We start from the raw sequence: 24137 nt of genomic DNA on the forward strand, positions 1-24137 counted from the left end.
AAAGATAATGAATGGGAAGATGCCGCTGCTGCTATGGTGTCTTATCAAAAGCATGAGATTGACATTCAAAGGTTTAATCAAGTCTCTGTAATCTTGAGCAGACCAAATAAAGACTGAAGTTCAAAGCTCCTGTGATCAAAGGTAAACATTCTAACTCTCAGTTGAATTAAATGGCCTTAGCTCTGCATTTAAATTTCCATATTAAGGTATGCAATGCCTTTTTTTTAAATTATGAAACATCACAGAAGGTGATAATAGTACCTGTGCTTCTGGTGTTAACTGTTTTTCTCTCTCCTTCAAAGACGTTTTACAGTAAGACTGCAAGGCCAGATAATTTTTTCTTTTCCATTTTCTGTCAAATCGGTCAGCATGTTGCTTGCAATAGGCAAAAAATGGATCTGCAATATCCTATTAACAGACATAAATAAAGAACAAAACTTAATGTTTAGTGTGCATGTCCAGGAAAGTTCTAGGAATCAACAATCTGTATTTTAATCAAAGCAGGTGAGTATGTGAGATAATGCAGCAAATAAAAGAAAACATTGTACAGTAAAATGTAAAATACATTGGCAGACAATGGATGTTCCTTCGTTTATTTATTTATTATTCTGTCACTGTGCCCAACGGGCTAACTAAATGACTCTTTGATCATTTTATAAATGTTAGAATCAGTATTTCAAATAGACAGACTAGCAAACAACTGATCCATAATATATATTTTTTAATAGTTTGCAATACAGCTCATTTTAATCACCCAGGAAAGGCTTGGACTGGGGGGGGGAGTATGTTTCACTTAATTTAAAATTAAACTGTGTTTTTGCAATTGTGGCAAATCAGAATCAACACACGTCACAATGTAGAACCGAAGTTACAAGGCCCTCACTTACAGTATATATCAGAGGCTTTAGAAGAAATACTGACACTCATGACCGATTTAACTTACTGATACTAACTTTTGTCTGATATAGAAACAAGAAACTCAATCTACGAATGCAAGTATCTAGCGAGACTTCCTATAGGCAGTATGGGTCCTCACTCAGCAGCTCTTCAACACTACGACTCCTCAGAAATGGATCATTACCACTATATTCCATCTGCGAGGTCTGTCACTGCGGGAAGCTTTAAACTTTTTGAGGAAGTCACTGCACCACTACACATGGGTGTCACAGTTCGGCTCAGGAGGCTTCTCTCTTGGCTCTCTTTTGCAACTAGGTAACTGCAGCAATTGCTATCACTGGGGCCTGATTAAAAAATTACATACTGCACCAAGAGATTTTAAGAGATATCTAAAAACAACGGTCTATAAAATATATACTTTATTCTAAATACATATGAAAATCAATAGAAATGCAGTTTAAAAGCCAACCGGATTCAGCATCCTAGGTCCATTTTCAAGGTGTCCTATGAGGGGCTCACCGGAAATGGTTATTAACACGGCTTATTTAAAAAGCTGCTTGCTGGTGAAGAGGAGAAGATAAGACCAGGGGCGGGACTAGGAATGAGACTGGCAGCTGCCCTGGGTGCAGCCTGATGAGGGGCGCAGAAATTCCCCTTGGCGTCTGTGTTGCAGCGCTGGGTTAATTAACCTATCAGTCAGTACTGAAGCCGGTAACAGCAAACTCCTGCATCACTTTCGTGACATTACGATCAGCCACTGTGATCGGCTGCAGAGCTGATTGGCAGGAGTGTTATGGCAGGAGTGTTAGTGCAGGGTCGCTCAGTGGGGAAGGGTGGAAGCAGAGAACAGGAAGCAGTGGCTGGGGGCGGATGCACAGAGCAGACGGCAGAGGCTGGAGGCGAGAGCAGACAGCAGAGGCTGGGGATGGGCGTGAGACGGAGACCTGCAGGACTCTGCCCATCTCTGCTCTGCGTGACATCAGGGGTAAGGGGGAGGAGTGGATGTGCATCAGTATGCAGTGTGCCTACACATGGAGGGGGCGGAGAAAGACGGTCATTGGAGGAACACCTAGTTATGCCTCTGCACACAAATTTAAATTGTGGGCATTGTGCCTAATCTAACCATACAACAGACATCTCTGTGTTTTGTCCTCCTACTTCAGGGCATAATGTAAAAGTTTAAGATTGTATTCATTTATTAATGTTATTGTTTTGCCTCCTTTGTTATTCATATGTTAATATGCACTTGTTCTTAGTTTTTTATTACCTGTATTTAACAGCGTGACAGGATTAACGAATATAAATGTAATACTTATTAAGATACACAGATTCCCAACAAGCTCTGAGAAACCCCAACCATTACCACATAATATATATATATATGCATATAAGTGTCAAAAAGAGTGGCCAAAGGGTTAAACTAAATGACCCTTTTTACAAGAGATATATAGGTATTGCACTGTGTATTTTTGTCACAATGGAAGTAGCTTTGGGCATTTTTGTTTTTTGTTGTAATACTTATTAAGAACACAGATAAAGTACAAGAAAAAGGAAGAGAATAATTTGAGAATGCCACCGCTTTATATTTTAAGGAAACAGGTCATAAATAAGAGCTCAATTTAAATTTACTGGCATTGAAATATTAAAAAAAAAATATATATATATTTTTTTTTTAAAGTGAGGTGGTGACCTTAAGGGAAAAAAATCATGCCGTGAACTATAGACTAGATACAAGAATTAGAAATTGTGCAAATTGACCATTTCCTTTAGAGCGGCAATCCATGCACTTTTTTTTGCTGTTGTTATTACCCTGGATTGAAGCAGGGGTTTTCAGGTTCAGCTTCCTATTGGCCCGCGTGACGTGAAAGCTTTAAACTTTAAAGTCCAGGTAGCAGAGCAGCTACTGGCACCTACTACGGAAGTAAGTATATTCAGAAGCAGGGGGTCTACGAAGCTGAAATTAATAGGACTCCGCTTCGGATGCCCCCTGCTTCAATCATGGATAAAAAAAATGCGCTTGGATTGCTACTTTAATTTTGGTCAACTTCATTCTGCATGACTGATACACATGTGATTTGTAATTGTCACTATATCTTGAGACACACAGCAAGACCCCGGTTACCCGTGGCGGGTGTTAGGCCCCATGGTCACTGCTGGGAGTTTCCTCCGTTTCCACGTCTATGATTTTTTTTATCCTCAGTAAGGCAGTATAATAGATGAGTTCCGAGGCGACCGGCGCCCATGCACAGGCCCGCCTAGCCTGCTAGGAGTTGTAGTTCGGGGGCCGGATATCACATAGCCAAAGGAAATCAGAAGGGGAGGCCCGAGTGACTACAAGTCCCAGCAACACTGGTGACAACCTTCCCCTCAAACCACTTCCCAACCCCATCAAACCACTTCACAACTCCCTCACCTCAAATCGACTAGCCAGGGAAACGAGGAACAAGTGCGGGGGGTGATTCCACAGTCAGTAGGTTGGTGTGACCTTTGTTCTCAGCCAATGCACTGCGCATCCATTTAGAAACTTAATGTATTGGTCTGCATGTATCACGTACACAGAAACAAGAGGTGCTTCAATCAGACCGACTGTCAAGTGACAGTGAGAACTGCAACTCCCCACCCCCTCTCCCCGTGTACATTACTCCACCCATAATCTACTTAAGTAAAGGCAGAGAAGCCCTCACAGGCAGCACTGTGCTGATTGTATCCATGCAGTGTGACCTGTGCACAGATGTACTCCAGATCATTTATATCCCAGCAAAATACAAAACATTAATGGTTGGCTTCTATTTGAAGTGAACTTCACACTTCAAAAACTCACAGCACTAAGAATCCTTACTGGAGACAAAAAAAAAGTAGGGGTGTGTACTGAGCACGCTGTTCTAAGTGAAACATCTCTGCGTTTTGTCACTGAAATTGTAATTAGATTTTTATGATTTTGATTGAATGAAAGACTTTTGAAAGTAACGGCATTTAGATACTTTAAAATCCAAAATATATGTATCTTACTTTAGTTATCATAAGTCAATTGTACCATCTATTCCAACTGATACTATGGAAATTTCTGCTTAGAAAAAAAATTATACTCCAAAGTTTTTCATTCAATCAAAATCATACAAATAAAAATACAATTTCAGTGACAAAAAGCAGACGTTTCACGTAGAACGCGCGTGATCCGCACACACACACACCCTCTTTTTTTTTTTTTTTTACATACTGTTGCTACGTCATTGGGGACCAAGGGTGCCAGTACCCATGATGTAGGGACGTCACTGGGCACTCAAAGGGGTAATAGGAATTTCTGGTAAGCCCCACGAAAGGCACCTTGATGAAAACCAGTCTGTTTTTAGAGGACTTTACTAATGTTCTAACTTACTGTAAAATGTAAGTGTTATCTGGATCCAGTGATTATATTGCTGCAGTGGTGGTCCAGATATTCAGAACTCATCTCTTCTGGGTTGCAGAAGTCTTCTAAGCCAGTGTGAGCCTAGAATATGACACCTTCATTTGATGGCCCAGTGAAACCCTCCAGAAGTTTAAAGATCACTGCAGTGACAGAACTTGCAGATGCTACATACTGTAGAAGCTGCCTTTACGTAATGTTCCAGTTCTAAGGAGTTATGGGAAGACGCCTGGAGCCAAAAGGAAGTAATTCTGTAAAAACTTTCATAGATTGAGTGACTCATTTTATATGTTTTTTTGTCGTCATTAATTTTACAGACAAATGTTAGTATCAGTGAAGAAATTCCTATTGAAATCTTGCAGTAGAGTGTGAGTATCTCTACTAATGACTCATACATATTATAAGTGAGTGCCTTGTAACGGTGTGCCTACATTGTGACACTGTGTGTAATCATCTAGTTAAAACAACCCCACTTGTTTTGATAAATTTGTCATATAGTAATTGTATTCATCATCCCAAGCCTGGCCCTATTGCACCCTTCTAAATTACTGTTGGCTGCACTGTTGTACACCCAGTATCACAAGCATGCTGCCTAGAGGTCCCATTTGACTCCTAACTCACATTCAAAAATGTAGCTAAAACCTGTTGATCTTTCCTCTGTAACATTGCAAAGATACACCCTTTCCTCTGTTGATCTACTGCTAAAACTCTAACGCAGGCCTTCATTCTCGCCCGTCTCGACTATTGTAACCTTCCGCTGTCTGGCCTTTTTGCCTCTCGCCAGTCTCCCCCCTAGAATCTATCCTAAACACTGGGGCTAGAATCACTTTTCTCTCTCCTATATCTGTCTTGGTGTCTCTCCTGTCAAATCCTGTATTACAAACAACATTCTCCTCCTCACTTTTAAGGCTATACTCTCTTCTGCCCCTCCTTACATCTCAGCCCTAATTTCTCACTATACACCATCTCGACTCTTGCGTTCTGCTCAAAAATGTCTTCTCTCTACCACTTTTGTATCTAAAGCCCTCCCCCTCACTGCCCACATCTAGAATGCCCTTACAGTCAATATGCAACTAGTACTCTCTCTATCCACCTTAAAGACCTATCTTAAAACACACCTCCTTAACAAATACATGGAAAGGTCGCTTTTTGGCAGATATTTCTGGAACAAAAAGCGTGTTTTTCTATTTTCTCCTGTAGCTATAAGATCTATTGCCGGAAACACCCACATGGATGTCACTTGATTTAACACCTTTGAATTCAGAGATCACTCTTCTGGGTGGAGCCAGTGACAATTTAAGTTCACAGAGATATTTTATTTGCCTGTGATATATAGTGCATTTATGTGCAGGACTGAATTCTCTGCCAAGACAGAATCCCTGAAACTACTTTTAATGCTTGCAAACCTTTTGTATCTCCTGCAGTGGCGTTCTCTTAATTGACTTAGAGAGTTGTTCCTTGAAGAGGAGAGAAGCGGATTATTGCTCTAAAGATTTCACTTATCTGCATAAAATATATTGGGAGAAAGTTTTCAACGACTGGCCGTTTCAATTCAGAGAAGGATTTCTCTAGAAGGGCACCCTAACCCGTTAGGCTGGCATCGGCAAAGAGGATGTGCCAAGTTCTGATCTCTGCCATCCAGAGATTCGGAAGGCTTTCCCACAATCTCAAACGCTCCCTGGAAATCTTGAGGGCCTTTTCGTGAGGCAAAACTACTTTGCTTATTTTGGTATTCAACTGCATTCCCAGAAACCTCAGGTTAATTGAAGGGAACAATGAGCTCTTTTCCACATTTATGAGCCATCCAATACCTTGAGGGTTCCGCAGAACTATCTCGACAGGAGATCTTGCCTTTGGAAAGGAATAAGCTCAGAATAAGATGTAGTCTAGATAAGGAAAAATGAAGATGCCCATCTTCCAGAGATGAGCAATAATGACTTGTACAACCTTGGAGGGAGTGGCTCAGTGAGTAACGACACTGACTGGCACAGAGTTTGAAGCAGGGGAGCCTGGTTCAATTTCCGGTGTCTGCTCCTTGTGACCTTGGGCAAGTCACTTTATCTCCCTGTGCCTCAGGCACCACAAACATAGATTGTAAGCTCCACGGGGCAGGGACCTGTGCCTGCAAAAATGTCTCTGTAAAGCGCTCCGTACAACTTGCAGCGCTATACAAGAACATGCTATTATTATTATTATAATCCGAAAGCAAGTGCGACAAACTGATATTGCTTTATGATCAGACACAATCTCAAATATCGTTGATCTTTATAGGGATATATAGATATAGGTCCTTTAGATCTATTGATGCTAGGACATTTCCGGGTTGAACTGTGTTGAGAATAGACTTTAGGGATTCCCTCTTGAAGGGACTGACCCTTAAAAACTGGTTGACGAACTTTAGGTCTAGAATTAGACGGAATTCCAGAGGATTCGGAGACCCTAAATAGATTGGAATAAATTCCTTTCTCTACTTGGTCTCGAGGGATCCTCTTGAAAACATTTTCTTGCCACATATTGTGAATAGCTTTTACCATAGCTAGCTTCTTTCCATCTGTTTGGGGAGCAATAGAGTAAGAAAATGATTCCTGTAAGGAATCATGTTGAACTCCAATACAGCAATCTCTTATGATCTGTAATACCCATGCATCTGTACTGATGTATACCCACTTATCACTTAAGAGATATTCTAACCCCGCAACTGGGGAAGATTCCAGGGATGGGACCTACTGACCTTCAGGAAGTGAATTCCTAAAGAAGGGTGAGCTGGTGCTAGGCTTGTTCCTTCACATAGCGTGGGAAGACCGATAAGGCTGAAAATTATGCCTGGGTATGATTTCCCTGGTCTGTAAACTCTGGAGTTCAGTCTAGAATATTTGGTTGCGTCCATTTTGTTGCAAGGCAAGGTCTCTCAGAGAATCTTAAAAATGAACTCGCTGCTCAGGAACGTCCCACGAAGCTTGAGGAGCTCATTGGACTATGCATTCGAGTGGACTACAGGAGAGAAGAGCAGAGAAAGCTTGATGCAAGCCAGGTACGCAGTCTCCCCACAGCTCCTACGCAGGGCCCCGCAAACCTCCACTTCCGGATCCAGAGGAACCCATGCAGCTCGAAGGCAACAAATTGTCATTCGGAGAGAAACAGCGCAGACATGATGACATACTCTGCTTCTATTGCAGTAATGCTGGGCACCAGGCACTCGTTTGTCCCTACAAGTCAGAAAATGTGAAATCTCAATTGTAGACCGGGAGCACCTCACTGGTGCGCAAAAGTCATCTAGTCGGCCTGGAAGCTATTGATGGACATCCCTTACAACCCGCGGAGTCAATCCAGTTATATGTGATCCATACACCTACCGTGGATGCCATTCTGGGACTTCCGTGGCTTCAGCGACATAACCCTTGGATCGACTGGACTGGACTTAGGCATCATCAAATCTATGGAGCCCCTACTGCTCCCTGAATTGTGCCTTACCATCCAAAACCCTATGTGGGACCTCCGTACCTGAACAGGTAACCTCTCTACCCAAGATTTATCCAGAATTCCAAGATGTCTTCAATAAGGCTCAATCCGAGGAGTTGCCACCCTACTGGTCATTCGATTCTCCCATCGACCTATTACCCTGTTCCGTGTCTCCGTGTGGATGTTCCTATCCTTTATCTCCTCCGGTGACCAAAGCCATGAAGGAATATATCCAGGAGAATCTTCAGAGAGGTTTTATTCGGAAATCCTCGTCCCCGGCAGGTGCAGGGTTTTTCTTTGTGAAAAAGGATGGGTCTTTCAGACCGTGTATAGACTATAGGGGCTTAACAAAATTACCATCAAAAATCGGTACCCGTTACCCCTTATTACAGAGCTTTTTGACAGGCTACAAGGTTCCACCATCTTCACCAAATTGGACTTACGGGGAGCTTACAACCTGGTAAAAATCCGCCAGGGGGATGAGTGGAAGATGGCCTTCAATATTCTGGACGGCCATTATGAATATTTGGTCATGCCCTTTGGACTTTGTAATGCTCCCGCAGTCTTCAAAAATTTCGTCAATTATGTTTTTAGGGATCTTCTCGACCAATTGTATTGTATGTCTTTATTTATATAGCGCCATTAATGTACATAGCGCTTCACTGTAGTACGTCATTGTGTACTTAGACGACATACTAATCTTCTCCAAAACCATACAGGACCATCCTGGCCACTTGAAACAGGTACTCCGTCTTTGAGAGAATCACCTATTCACTAAATTGGAGAAGTGTCAATTTCACCAGACCACGACGTCCTTCCTAGGCTACATCATCTCTGACACCAGCCTAGCAATGGATCCTACCAAGGTGAAAGCAGTATTGGATTGGCCTCGGCCAACAACCCTGAAAGCCATACAAAGGTTCCTGGGATTCACCAACTATTACCGTAGGTTCATACAGAACTTATTTGGTAGTGGTGCCCATCATGGTATTAACGCAGAAAGGAGCGGACGCGGCACTGTGGTCCTCCGATGCCATCCACGCCTTCGAGAAGTTGAAGAAGGCCTTCATCTCAGCTCTGGAGCTCGTGCATCATGATCCAGGACTGCCTTTTACCAGATGCTTCTGATATCTGGGCTGGAGCAGTGTTATCCCAAAGAAAATCTCCACAAGCCAAATTGCACCCTTGTGCAGCCTTCTCCAAAAATTATCTTCTGACGAACAGAACAACGATGTAGGCAATCGTGAGTTGTTAGCCATCAAGATGGCGTTGGAGGAATGGAGGCATTTACTCGAGGGTAACGAAAATCTGGTTCCCATTCTCACCGACCACAAGAACCTTCTCTACATTGAAGGCGCTCGCCGCTTGGGGTCGCGACAAGCAAGATTGTCTCTTCTCTTCTCTCATTTCAAATTTCGTTATTTCTTATTTAACCGGTTCAAAAATGTGAAGGCAGGAGAGAATAGGTGTTGAGAAAATGGAGCAAGCGAGAGAATAAAAGACGTTGAAGGAGTTTAGAGGCAAAAGGCAGGAGGGAGACAGGTCGATTGCTAGAAAGACAGAGAGATCAATAGAGGAGGAGGAGGTGTTAGCAGAAGAGACACTGAAAGTACAATGGGAGAGGTAGGAGGTAGGATCAGATCCAGGATAGAGCTTTGTTCCGAATACCAAGAGTATGGAGAATGTGAAGGAGAAGAGGGTGGTCCACGGTGTGAAATGCTGCAGAGAGGTCGAGTAATATGAGCAGAGTGTAATGACCTCTGTCTTTGGCAGCATGAAGGTCATCAGTTATTTTAGTGAGGGCTGTTTCCGTGGAGTGAGCAGTGCGGAAGCCAGATTTTAGAGGGTCTAGGAGAGAATAGGTGTTGAGAAAGTGGAGCAAGCGAGAGAGAATACAAGACGTTCAAGGAGTTTAGAGGCAAAAGGCACTGATGCCTTTTCATGCTGGATCCCTCCCTGTCTGTTACATCTAGTATGTTTTAATAAAAAATACCGAACGTTAAATAACTTTTTTTTTTTTTTTAAAGGGTATTTATTTTAGCCAACTGAAGCATAAGAATGCAAGCCTACATGGGCAGTTACCTTTATGCAATATTGTGTTCTGGTTATTATAGATTATTCATACATTCTATATCAGAGATGTACTAACGGTTTAAAAATGTGTAACAGTGGGTGGCAGCATGATTAATGAAAATACCACTTAATAGTACATTACCACTCAAACACAAAAGTACTTAACATTCTATTTAGATTTTACGGCATCCCTCTATGTCAGGAAGACTCTCCCAGAATCCACTGCTTATCTCATCTATTCTCTGTATTCACACCCTTTTCAAAAAGTGGACATTGACATAATGCAACTTGAATTAAAACTTTATTTGAGTATACTGTACTTTATAATGTTGTTCTATCTCCAGCAGCAAAGAAATTCAAAGGGACATTGTCCTACATAGAAATGTTCAAGACCGTTTAAGATAAGGCACCAGTGCATGCGGCGGGGTGCCTGTCGGTGCTTGTTCCCAGAAGCAGCACGACCTGGTGGACTCCAGGCAGCTCGCGACGGAGATACGTGGCGGGAGCAAGGCCATTACGTCACGTGGCTGGTTTGCCCTCATTGGCTGAACTGCCGCCGTGACATGGCCAGCGCTCCATCACCAGTGGTAAAGACAAAATCCTCGTCTTTGCTAAATGTGGTAGCGCATCGTGCATTGTGCCAGGGTGTGCAGACAGCTACTGGGGCTGGCCCCATAGAGGACTGTACCTTGTGTGCGCCACGCACTCTGTCGCCATTGCAGTCACGGCCACTGGGGACCTAGCTTAAAATGGGGCCTGAAGGAATAAGATGGACTTTAAAAACATTTTGTTTTTCTAAGAATACCAAGAGTTGCATTTTAAAGCAACAATTAAACCGTTCTCTTTTATTGCTCCTGGGACACCACGGTTTCTGAGAGATACTTATAGATGAGTTTTTCCCTACTGTGATTTAAATGGCTATTAAATAAGAAGCTGCCAAGGATAACGTTTTGGCTACATATTGGCTTGTGTGACCTGCAAGGTTTGAACAGCCATTTTTTTTCCCTGGAGTGTCAGAGACCCTAGTACATTAACAGATAATTATCTCGAGATTGGAGGAAGGGAGGGCAGTGGAGCTAAAAATATTGTGGTTTAGCTCTGGAGGAAACCTTGAAACTACCCATATAATAAAAAAGTAATGGGGAAAACATTGTATAGGCTGCATTGGTGCTTTATGTGAGTTTGATTGTCCACTAAATAATCCCTACATTTTTCAGAACTATAATCTTTTCGGTTTAATTTCAGCCTAATTTATAACAGATCTAAGAGAGAATGCATTATATTTTATTTATAAAAAAAATTTAAGTCAGTTTAATATACAATCTTAAAAGAAGTGTGTATTAATTTACCTCTTCAGCAGCAGCTTCAGACAGTAAGCCTTCCTTCTGGGCACAAGTCACATGAAAGTAAGCCCTGCACATTCCTGCATCACAGCTGATACAGACGCCTGTCCTGGCAAATCGAGGATCTTCACAAAAGCTACACTCCTTCAAAAACAGAAATGGGAAAAAACCCTGAAGTTATTCAAATTGGCAATAAAAATGTGATAAGAATGCACTGTACTGTGTTCATTTGCAAGGTTAAGTGAAGCACAACCATTTCTCATTAAACACGCTTACCGTCTTAAAGTGGCAGTACCACAGAGCAGGGGAAAAAATGAACGGAATTTCCATTTTAAGCAAGATTCAATCACCCGTAATATATATTTTTACGTGCTTCGTGCAAAAAATGAATTCATTAAACTAAATTAAGTTCTCAGAGTCGAGGTAATGCCAATTTTTGGGGTTGTTATTCTTTGCCCTTTTTTTTTTTTTTTAAACACAAATTGAAAAAAGTGTGCATTCATAATTTACACGTAAATGTAACAGCTTATTAACAGTCTTAACAACAAAACAATGTAAAGATTGTTACAACCCCCACAGCGTTTGGTCACTATGGAGACATTTTTAAAATGTTTAACTTGCCTGATGGACACAAAAAAAAAAACACTACATATATACACACACACAATATATATATATATATATATATATATATATATAAAATCAAATGGAAATATTACTGTATGCTCATTTGCATGTCTTAGACAGGTCTGCAACCCCGCCTTTCACCATTATCACCAAGCACACAGCACTTATACTGCAGCAAGGGATTCTGGGAAATGACATGCAAATAAGCACAAAGTGCCACCTTTTGCTTCAAAACCATTCAACATGGTTCCCCTATAGGCTTAAGCTTGCTGCATGGTCACAGCTTTGAGCACAGCCAGGGTTGAGATGCATAGCCAGTAAACCCACCCACAGACAGACTGTTTCGACCTTAATATATTTTATTTTTCCTTCTATCTCAAAAGACAGGGGTGCCCAATGCTACATCCAATTGACAAAACATATATGGTAATAAGAATGAAGTTTAAATACTTCCATAATAATAATTACTTGGTTATTTAGTTAAACCCTTTGGCGTCATAAGCCTGCATACCAACATCAAGGTATAACCAAATTAATGCAGGTCCTACACTGTGAACCCTTCCTTGTACCTCTGATATGAGGGGAAAGACCTATAGTAGATCCTGTTCTTGCAGCAAAGTGAAAAGACCTCCCAAGTTAAAAAGGTGAGGAGTGAGCTCTGGGGGGAGGTGCCACCTACCTCCATACAACTGTTGCCAGTCAGAAATTGATGAATACACACATTCCCAGTTAGCTCAAACCCCTACACCCACCACATCATGAATATATATTTATGTCAAAAAGAGTGCTACTGAGCGTGGCAAATGTATACAGCAAAAGACAAGGGTGCCCAATGCTACATCCAATTGACAAAATATATATTGGAATGAGTTTTAAATTATTGAAGTATTTTCTAAAAAACACAAAAGGTAGGTGGCACCTCCCCCCAGAGCTCACTCCTCACCTTTTTAACTTGGGAGGTCTTTTCACTTTGCTGCAAGAACAGGATCTACTATGGTTTTTCCCCTCATACAGAGGTAAAAGGAAGGGTTCACAGAGTAGTGTTGGACCTGCATTAATTTGGTTATACCCTGATGAAATCAGTATATCTGATGAAATGCGTAGGGCTGCATGAGGTGCTGATTTTCAGGCGTTGATCCGCAATATACCCGCATTGAAATATCAGGGACACTCGCTGGTACATGGAATCTACTCTCTACTTGGAACCAAAGACGCCGGGGTTTGGTTCCGGAGGAAGAATCTGTCAGTGACTTGCGTCACAAGTTCCGGCTGGGATGGAGGCTCGTGGTGGTCGGTCCAGATGCTGGGAGCAGTGGAGCAGAGTAGCGGGATTCCAGTCATCAAGTCGGAACATGAGTACTGTATATATCTCATAACGCGCATCAACCTTTTCTTTGTTTGTGAGTTTTAATTTGTGAATTTTGGATATAATTAAATTTGTTATTTGCAGTAATGCACTAGGATTGGGCGCTTTATTAATTTTTCTTCATATATACGTGTGTGTGTGCGTGTGTGCGTGTGTGCGCGTGTGCGTGTGTACCACAATTATTAAGGTTATGGTGTGTAAAAAAAGTGACAAAAACCCTCCAAGGTAAAGCATAAAGCAACTGTAAATATTACTGTATGTTCATTTGCATGTTTTAGACAGGTCTGCAACCCTGTCTTTCCCCATTATCGCCCAGCATACAGCGCTTCCACTGCAGCAAGGGATTCTGGGAAATGACATGCAAATGAGCACTCAGTGCCACCTTTTGTCTCAAGCTCGTATTACACAAGGTTGAAACATGTCTGTGAGTGGGTTTAATGGCTTTGCATCTCATCCCAGCCTCTGTCTAAAAGCTGTGTTTAAAACAGCATGCATCGGCTCGAGGATTTGCTTGTGTAATACGAGCTTGAGACAAAAGGTGGCACGGAGTGCTCATTTGCATGTCCTTTCCCAGAATCCCTTGCTGCAGTGGAAGCGCTGTATGCTGGGCGATAATGGGGAAAGACAGGGTTGCAGACCTGTCTAAGACATGCAAATGAACATACAGTAATATTTACAGTTGATATATATATATATATATACATATATATATACATATATATATATATATATACATGTAGAGGTATCAGTACCGTGTTAGCCGAGCTTCAATAATCAAAAAATAAATAGATGATACCGTGTGTGCGGCTAACACGGTACTGATACCTCTACATGAAAATATGGAAGATACCGCATTGTACCGCACATTTCGTTAGCCACAGAACGGTATCATCTATTTATTTTTTGATTATATATATATATATATATATATATACACACACACAAATAATCAAAAATGAATAGACAATACCATTCTGTGGCTAACTAAATGCTTTTATTTGTGCGAGCTTTCGAGATACACTAATCTCTTCTTCCGGCGGTGTTACAATGAATGAAGCCAAAAAAGGGTTTTTACTTTAAAACATTTGTAAACCGTCCACAGAGTATACAGCGCTTTACAAAAGGTGTGTGTGGAGTGGTCACGTATATAGTGGTGTGGGTAGGTATAGAAATGTAAGAGGGTGTTGCATTACTTTAAGTGTGTGTAGATAATATGTGGTCCCTATTGGTCTATAGGTATGGAATTACATACAGTAGTGTATTTGTATGTGCAGGAGACAGCTCTGTGTGTATTCATATAGCGCAGTATCTATAGACATAGCCTTTAGCACTCATAGGAAGTGAGTTCACTTGTGTCAGTAATGAGCCATGAAACTTCGGTCTCGGTTTAGGCCACCGATAAGTGTCCCGAACAGTTGCATAAATTTGTATTCATGCAACCGTCTCTCTTTCGGTGTTCTAAGATTACCTTTGAGTATAGTCACCTTCAGATCGTTCATCTTGTGGCCAGAGTCAGAGAAATGTTCGCCGACAGGACTGTGTCTTGTTCAACGTGTTAGCCTGTGGCGATGCAGATTAATTCTCTTGTTTAGCCCCTCCCCGTCTCACCTATGTAGTAGCAGACCCCTGGGCACTTCATGCACATGATGAGGTACACAACATTGCTGGAGGAACAGGTGAACCTTCCTCTGATTTTGTACTTCAGATTCCTGTGTGGTATCTATAGTGTCCGCTGTGTGAAGCATTGCGCAGGTTTTGCATCTTGCATCCTGGCATGGTCTTGTCCCGCATTCAGTTGTATTGTTGGATACCTTACTTCTCACCAACATTTTCTTGAGATTATGAGGTTGTCTGTATGATAATATGGGGGTTTCAGGGAAGACCTGTTGCCGTTTTGTATCTTCCTGGAGAATGGGTTGTAGTTCCCTGTCGATCTTGCATATGGCTTCTAGGTGTGGGTTATATCTGACCACCAAAGACACCCTGTTTGCTTGTCTCTTTCTGTCTGTATTGAAGGAGATTACTTCTTGGTATTCTGGTGGCTTTGTGGATTTGTGGATTTGCTGGTGTACATTCTTGTGGTTATATCCACGGTTTATGAAATCCGATCTCAAGACTGATCTGCTGGCTTCTGTCTGCTGTATCGAAGCATATCTGGTTGTATTGTATGGCTTGACTGTAGATGGTTGCATGTTTAGTGTGTGTCGGGTGGAAGCTGTTGTCCCTCAAATAGCTGTCTCTGTCTGAAGGTTTGCATTATACAGAAGTCTGTAGTTGGTTGTTCTTTATAGTAATGGTGGTGTCTAGGAAATATACTTCGTCCGGGGAATGGGCGAATTTAAGGTTTATGGTCGGGTGGAACGTATTGAAGTTCTCATGGAACTGTAGGAGGTCCTGTTCACCAGAGGTCTAAATCAGGAGGATGTCATCAATGTACCCAAGGTATGTAAGTGGCTTCAAGTGACACGTGGAGAGAAAGTCACTTTCCAGTTTTGCACAGAAGAGATTGGCATACTGTGGCACCATCAGTGCCCATAGCGGTCCCAGTTGTCTGGAGGTATGTGTCATTTCCAAATGTGAAGTAGTTATGGGTCAGAATAAATTCAACGCATTTAGTCACTGTCGCTGTAAGTGGCTCCTGCGGTTCCAGAAAGTTTCAGCGGCTGAAATCCCATCTTTGTGTGGGATGTTAGTATAAAGTGACTCTACATCCATGGCTGCTAGTAGTGTTCCTGTTGGGAGGGGGCCAGTGGCATTAAGTTTATTTAGCAGGTCCGTGGTGTCCTGGATATAGCTGGGTGTGTTCCTGACAAGTGGTTTAAGAATGCCTTACACCCAGACAGAAATATTCTCATTCAGTGTGCCAGATCCAGAGATGATAGGGCGACAAGGGGTTACCTTCTTTGTGAATTTTGGGGAGCATGTAGAATGTGCCAGGTTTTGTGTTATTTGGTATCAGGTCCAGAATTTGTTCTCGTGTGGATCGGGAGTGTTTTAATGGTCCTGTTGAGTTCTCATGTATTTTTTTGTTGTGTCCCCCTGCAGTTTTGAGTAATTCTTTGCATCAGAGTGTTGTCTGTGCACTTCCCACAGGTAGTCTGTGGTGTTCATTATGACCACTGCTCCTCCCTTGTCTACAGGTTTGTTATGTTGTGGTTGGCCTTTAGCGATTCTATGGCTCTCCTCTTCATCAGTGTCAGATTATACGTTTGTTTCCTTACTTTGTCCAGGATGGTGAATATGGCTCTGTGTGTAAAGCTTTCGATGTACCGGTCCAGTTTGGGGTTGCGCCCAGTCTGTGGGATCCAGTTGGATTTTTGTTTCTCCCTGCTCATGTGCAACGGCCCTCCTTCTGCAGTGTTGGCACAATCTTGGCCGTGCCTGTCATGAAGAACTCCTTATTACGCAGTCTTCTAAAGAACTCTTCCAGGTTACTGCACAGCTCAATCTTGTCCATAGGCTTGGTAGGGCAGAATGTGAGACCCTTTGATAATACAGAGGACTACACTTGATCTGGTGTATAGTCAGATGTTTACAGTGCAGTCCGGCTGTTGGTGACTGTCAATATTTGTATTATTTGTGGCTGTGCTGGCTGCTGCAGAGTATCGCATTCTTAGTCTAATTCTGTGGAGTTTGTTTTCCTTGTTGCAAATTAGACCCTTCAGGAGTTTTTCATGGAATGTCTGGAGTCCTTTCCATGTGTCTGCGTGTATTTCATGTGTGTCAAGGATGCTGCCTATTGTCGCCTATGTCTTTCTCCGGCTGCTGTAACAGATGCTAATCAGATGGTTCCTTAATCTCTCCGAGTTCCTGGTGCACAGTTGTTGGGAGAATTTTGTTTTGTATGTGTTCGCAAGTGGGTTTTTGTCGACGAGTCCTTTTGGGATCAGATGCTCCTTTTTGCATTTGCAGAGGAAGATGATATCACTGTCTAGTTGTGCCTGTTTCTTCCAGTAAATCCTTTAGCTTCATTTGAGTGCGGTACAATGTGGTATCTTCCATATTTTGATGTCGAGGTATCTGTACCGTGTTAGCCGAACTTAATAATCAAAAACGAATAGACTATACCGTTTTGTGGCTAACAAAATGCTTTTATTTGTGCGAGCTTTCGAGATACACTGATCTCTTCTTCCGGCGGTGTTACAATGAATGAAGCCAAAAAAGGGTTTTTACTTTAAAACAGTGCATACTGGAATGTGATCTGTGATAGAATATAATAATCACCTATCAAACATGCTACAACCTATCAAACATGCTACATCCAATTGTTCCCTTTAATTCTAGGATGGTCCCTTTAAGAAAATTTCCCAAATTCAGATGTTAAAAATGCTGTTCCATTTAAAGCAGCAGTCCTGGTGAAACTGTTTATGTCGATATCTCTGTGAATTTAAATGTCCCGCGTCATGTGGGCCAAAAGGAAGCCGCAATGGATAACATCACAGCTTCCTATTGGCCTGCAGGACATTTAAGCCACCATATTGATAGCCCCACCTGGGCTGCTACCAGCACCCTTTTCCGAGATAAGTATCTTGGGAAGCATGGGTGTGAATTAATGTGATTCAGCTCCTCAGACCCCGTGCTTTAAACTTTTTTTTTTTTTTTTTTTTAAAGTGTCGCCAGGATTGCTACTTTAAAACAGTAAACCTACCATGGGTTCTCTCTCTTTTTTTTTTTTTTTTTTTTTTTCCAAGGTTGTCATCCTAGCTGAACCACGGGGTTTACCCAGAGCTGATCGGTCATTGCCCAACTTCTGGAGACCCACCTGTTCCTGGAGGTACGAGTGTACCAGGTTTGTGACAACAAAAATCCTGGTAAATATGGCGCAGAACTACAAATATGGTAGTGGATGACTTCATCTTTAATGACCTCCCAGATTTTCAATTGGCCGCTGGAGCAAGCCCAGAGCCCCTCAGCAATTTTGGGTTTACCACAGTTTGTCCATAAAACTTTGGGCTGGCACCTAAGGATCTGGGGATGCCTGGAATGTGGGAAACTACAGCTGAGCTCAGGGCGACCCACTGGATCAGGTGAGATTTAAAATGAAAACATTTGAGGGGATTGATCCTTTAAAATGAAAGCAAACAATGTCACACCCTATTACTTAAATGGTTGTTTGCACATTGTATTAAAATGCAAAACGTATGACAATAATTACGCAACATACATTACCTAATGTTTTTGTTAGGCTATACTTGGGTGTTTATATCTAAATGAGGAAACAATGCAAACAATTTAAATTTGATGTGCTAAGTAATGAAGTGGTTTTCGGAAATTAAAATGTTTTTACATAAATATTTCTCCAAACAATAAACACTACTGGAGAAATGCATAAGGAAATATGTGAGCATCAGTGCCCATAGCGGTCCCAGTTGTCTGGAGGTATGTGTCATTTCCAAATGTGAAGTAGTTATGGGTCAGAATAAATTCAACGCATTTAGTCACTGTCGCTGTAAGTGGCTCCTGCGGTTCCAGAAAGTTTCAGCGGCTGAAATCCCATCTTTGTGTGGGATGTTAGTATAAAGTGACTCTACATCCATGGCTGCTAGTAGTGTTCCTGTTGGGAGGGGGCCAGTGGCATTAAGTTTATTTAGCAGGTCCGTGGTGTCCTGGATATAGCTGGGTGTGTTCCTGACAAGTGGTTTAAGAATGCCTTACACCCAGACAGAAATATTCTCATTCAGTGTGCCAGATCCAGAGATGATAGGGCGACAAGGGGTTACCTTCTTTGTGAATTTTGGGGAGCATGTAGAATGTGCCAGGTTTTGTGTTATTTGGTATCAGGTCCAGAATTTGTTCTCGTGTGGATCGGGAGTGTTTTAATGGTCCTGTTGAGTTCTCATGTATTTTTTTGTTGTGTCCCCCTGCAGTTTTGAGTAATTCTTTGCATCAGAGTGTTGTCTGTGCACTTCCCACAGGTAGTCTGTGGTGTTCATTATGACCACTGCTCCTCCCTTGTCTACAGGTTTGTTATGTTGTGGTTGGCCTTTAGCGATTCTATGGCTCTCCTCTTCATCAGTGTCAGATTATACGTTTGTTTCCTTACTTTGTCCAGGATGGTGAATATGGCTCTGTGTGTAAAGCTTTCGATGTACCGGTCCAGTTTGGGGTTGCGCCCAGTCTGTGGGATCCAGTTGGATTTTTGTTTCTCCCTGCTCATGTGCAACGGCCCTCCTTCTGCAGTGTTGGCACAATCTTGGCCGTGCCTGTCATGAAGAACTCCTTATTACGCAGTCTTCTAAAGAACTCTTCCAGGTTACTGCACAGCTCAATCTTGTCCATAGGCTTGGTAGGGCAGAATGTGAGACCCTTTGATAATACAGAGGACTACACTTGATCTGGTGTATAGTCAGATGTTTACAGTGCAGTCCGGCTGTTGGTGACTGTCAATATTTGTATTATTTGTGGCTGTGCTGGCTGCTGCAGAGTATCGCATTCTTAGTCTAATTCTGTGGAGTTTGTTTTCCTTGTTGCAAATTAGACCCTTCAGGAGTTTTTCATGGAATGTCTGGAGTCCTTTCCATGTGTCTGCGTGTATTTCATGTGTGTCAAGGATGCTGCCTATTGTCGCCTATGTCTTTCTCCGGCTGCTGTAACAGATGCTAATCAGATGGTTCCTTAATCTCTCCGAGTTCCTGGTGCACAGTTGTTGGGAGAATTTTGTTTTGTATGTGTTCGCAAGTGGGTTTTTGTCGACGAGTCCTTTTGGGATCAGATGCTCCTTTTTGCATTTGCAGAGGAAGATGATATCACTGTCTAGTTGTGCCTGTTTCTTCCAGTAAATCCTTTAGCTTCATTTGAGTGCGGTACAATGTGGTATCTTCCATATTTTGATGTCGAGGTATCTGTACCGTGTTAGCCGAACTTAATAATCAAAAACGAATAGACTATACCGTTTTGTGGCTAACAAAATGCTTTTATTTGTGCGAGCTTTCGAGATACACTGATCTCTTCTTCCGGCGGTGTTACAATGAATGAAGCCAAAAAAGGGTTTTTACTTTAAAACAGTGCATACTGGAATGTGATCTGTGATAGAATATAATAATCACCTATCAAACATGCTACAACCTATCAAACATGCTACATCCAATTGTTCCCTTTAATTCTAGGATGGTCCCTTTAAGAAAATTTCCCAAATTCAGATGTTAAAAATGCTGTTCCATTTAAAGCAGCAGTCCTGGTGAAACTGTTTATGTCGATATCTCTGTGAATTTAAATGTCCCGCGTCATGTGGGCCAAAAGGAAGCCGCAATGGATAACATCACAGCTTCCTATTGGCCTGCAGGACATTTAAGCCACCATATTGATAGCCCCACCTGGGCTGCTACCAGCACCCTTTTCCGAGATAAGTATCTTGGGAAGCATGGGTGTGAATTAATGTGATTCAGCTCCTCAGACCCCGTGCTTTAAACTTTTTTTATTTATTTTTTTTTAAAGTGTCGCCAGGATTGCTACTTTAAAACAGTAAACCTACCATGGGTTCTCTCTCTTTTTTTTTTTTTTTTTTTTTTTCCAAGGTTGTCATCCTAGCTGAACCACGGGGTTTACCCAGAGCTGATCGGTCATTGCCCAACTTCTGGAGACCCACCTGTTCCTGGAGGTACGAGTGTACCAGGTTTGTGACAACAAAAATCCTGGTAAATATGGCGCAGAACTACAAATATGGTAGTGGATGACTTCATCTTTAATGACCTCCCAGATTTTCAATTGGCCGCTGGAGCAAGCCCAGAGCCCCTCAGCAATTTTGGGTTTACCACAGTTTGTCCATAAAACTTTGGGCTGGCACCTAAGGATCTGGGGATGCCTGGAATGTGGGAAACTACAGCTGAGCTCAGGGCGACCCACTGGATCAGGTGAGATTTAAAATGAAAACATTTGAGGGGATTGATCCTTTAAAATGAAAGCAAACAATGTCACACCCTATTACTTAAATGGTTGTTTGCACATTGTATTAAAATGCAAAACGTATGACAATAATTACGCAACATACATTACCTAATGTTTTTGTTAGGCTATACTTGGGTGTTTATATCTAAATGAGGAAACAATGCAAACAATTTAAATTTGATGTGCTAAGTAATGAAGTGGTTTTCGGAAATTAAAATGTTTTTACATAAATATTTCTCCAAACAATAAACACTACTGGAGAAATGCATAAGGAAATATGTGAGCATAATAAAATAGGAAACTAAAGGCAATTTGCACAAAACAAAAATATAAATTGTGGTGATCCAGCTGAATAAAAAAAAAAACACAGATTTAAAGTCTAGTAACCCATATTTCATGATTTTTCTGCACACTGAATAATGACCAATGTTTGTATCAAAGAATAATGCAAATATGCTATTAGTAAGCACATTACCAAGGCAAAATTAAATCAGGACTTATTATAAATGTTATTTTCATATCTTACCTTGGCCCCATATTTGGAATAATTCATTTCCGTTAGTGTTACCGGACGCAATTTGTCTATGTCTCCAAAAGCAACGCCTGGGACATAAAGTGCACATACTATGTGGACCCATCTGCAGTACAAAATACAAGCAGAGTACAGTGAGAGGGCTCTGATAGTTAAATTAAACGTTCCGCCAGTTAAATTATAGTGATAATTACATTCATACATAATATTCTGTCAAGCTTTAATATCTCAAACTCACATATAGTAGACCAGCAGCAGAAAGTCTGTAAGGATTAACTTGTATATACTTTAGGATTAACAGAAATTAATCTTCAAGAGGGTATCAATTAAAGGTCTGTTAATAAATGAGCATAAGCAAGATAATAAGTCCAATAAACGTTCTGAAAATTATTGGACAACTTCAGTTTCATACAAAACACCTTACAAAAATACAATACTCACGATAAAACGAAGGACTTGGAACTTAGAAGAGGCACCTCTTATTTACCAAATACATGTCCCTTTGCCATCCCTGCACTAGATATTGTTCACTCAAGAAGATGTATTTTAATTTCAACTATTAAAACCGAAGAGACTATTCCAGATTTAATCAGTCATACACTATACTTTTGATAGCACAATTATGCGAGCCCCACTAAGTTATCTTTCATACATTCATCTGTGTGGTTCTACAAGAACATGAGAAAACAGACGTTCTGGCAGGTTGTAAGGGCCGCACATATTCCATTGACATAAGAAATGTATTAATATTCTTCTACGTATACCACCATTTAACCATCATGTTTTTTGTTTTTGTTTTTTTAAACTGCTTGTTTATCTTATCTACTGGCCCACAACTCACAATTTGTCTTTATTTCCCTCTATGATGTAGCATTGATTAACAAAACTTGTACAATTACCAGTCTCATTTGTCCCTTGTTGTCATCGCACAGTTTTACCAACTATTATATGCACTACTTTGAGGAAAAGTAAAAGACAAAACAGATGTAGCCCCCTTTCCCCTGTATCAGCGCGACTACATGTGCTGCAAATACCTGCGCAGCAAACAGGAGGCCTGATCCTCTACCACTGGGAGCCTGGAGTGTGTAGTCAAGTATCTACTAAACAGCGCCTCCACCTGAGAAGGATCCTCACGTAGTAGGATAGCCGCTCCCAAGACAATATGCCCAGTAATACACACACAGAGTATGGGGAACAGAATTACATTTGCTTGCCCAGGGCGAGTGGATTTAACATCGTGGCGAGCTCCTATTGGCCCAAGCAGCACACGTGTGGTACCAGGTGGTGAGTAGTTTTTTTTTGTTTGGCGAGTAGATTTTTTGGTGATTTGTCGACAACTGTGTGTGTGTGTGTGTGTGTGTGTGTGTGTGTGTGTGTGTGTGTGTGTGTGTGTGTGTGTACGTACACACACACACACACACACACACACACACACACACACACACACACACACACACACACATATATACAGTGTTCGACAATTAATGATATCCACACGCCCATGGCGTGTGGATTTAGGCCGCTGGCGAGTGGATTTAGGCCGCTGCTGCGACTCTATGAATTTCCCCTGTTCGAGCCAAATTATTATTATTATTTTTTTTAATAAATAAGTAATCCCCCTCCCTGATTGGCCTGCCGCGAGGAAGAGGCAACCCCCACCCCACCCCGCTTGCTGCCCAGGGCTGGATGACAAGGTAGGCGCTTCCCCTCCGTCCCACGCTCCTTTGGCACCCACGCGGGCAGGGTAATAGGAGCGGGGAAGAAGGGAAGCAGTCTGGGCGCGAGGGGGGTGCGCGCGCACGCGCTGGAGGGGGGGGGTGCGCGCATGCGCTGGAGGGGGGGCAGCACGTGTAGTTCCCGGCCACGTTTCCCATCAGGGAGGTTGGTGTGGCCGTGCGGCTGTTCCCTGCTCACCACCGATCCCACCGTCGCAACTAATGCTCCCTCCTGGCTGCAGCCTGGGCGCACGCGCGGCTTGCCACGTTTCCCATCGGGGAGGTTGGCGGCCGTGCGTCTGTCCGATCCTCCTGCTGCCCCCCCGATCCTCCTGCTGCCCCCCGATCCTCCCGCTGGCCCCCCGATCCTCCCGCTGGCACCTCGACCCCCCCGCTGGCCCCCCGATCCTCCCGCTGTCCCCTCGATCCTCCCGCTGGCCCCCCGATCCTCCCGCTGACACCTCCATCCTCCCGCTGGCCCACCGATCCTCCCGCAACTCCTGCCCGATCCCCTGGCATGTGGAGCAGCATGTGGAGGACAAGCAGGCCCTGGAGGAACACGTAGGCCCCCTCCCTTCCAATGAATACCAACCCAGTCACCCACCCAGTGAGTGTGTGTCTGTGATTGTTTGTGTGGGTGTGTGTTTGAGGGTGTGAGGGTGTGTGGGTGTGTCTGTGTGTGTCTGTGAGTGTGTGTGTGAGTTTGGGTGTGTGAGTTTGGGTGTGTGAGTTTGGGTGTGTGAGTTTGGGTGTGCGAGTTTGGGTGTGCGAGTTTGGGTGTGCGAGTTTGGGTGTGCGAGTTTGGGTGTGCGAGTTTGGGTGTGCGAGTTTGGGTGTG

The 24137-nt window shown here is 42.5% G+C and overlaps 1 protein-coding gene across 27 annotated transcripts in view; it reads right to left on the minus strand.

Moving 5' to 3' along the window:
* The window catches only part of PHF14 (PHD finger protein 14), a 416918-nt gene that overhangs the window by 336289 nt on the left and 56492 nt on the right, over positions 1–24137 (minus strand). For all 27 annotated transcript variants that reach the window (XR_012799268.1, XR_012799269.1, XR_012799271.1 and 24 more), the window contains 3 exons: positions 21579–21690; positions 11182–11319; positions 262–408 (listed from right to left, as the gene is read on the minus strand). Coding sequence is in view for 22 of the 27 variants with exons in the window: in XM_075587256.1 (XP_075443371.1) it covers positions 262–408; positions 11182–11319; positions 21579–21690 (397 nt within the window). In the remaining 5 variants the exon portion in view is untranslated. The remainder of the gene's footprint in view (positions 1–261; positions 409–11181; positions 11320–21578; positions 21691–24137) is intronic.

This window comes from Ascaphus truei, chromosome 2, assembly GCF_040206685.1.
Source record: "Ascaphus truei isolate aAscTru1 chromosome 2, aAscTru1.hap1, whole genome shotgun sequence".
Lineage (NCBI taxonomy): Eukaryota > Metazoa > Chordata > Amphibia > Anura > Ascaphidae > Ascaphus > Ascaphus truei.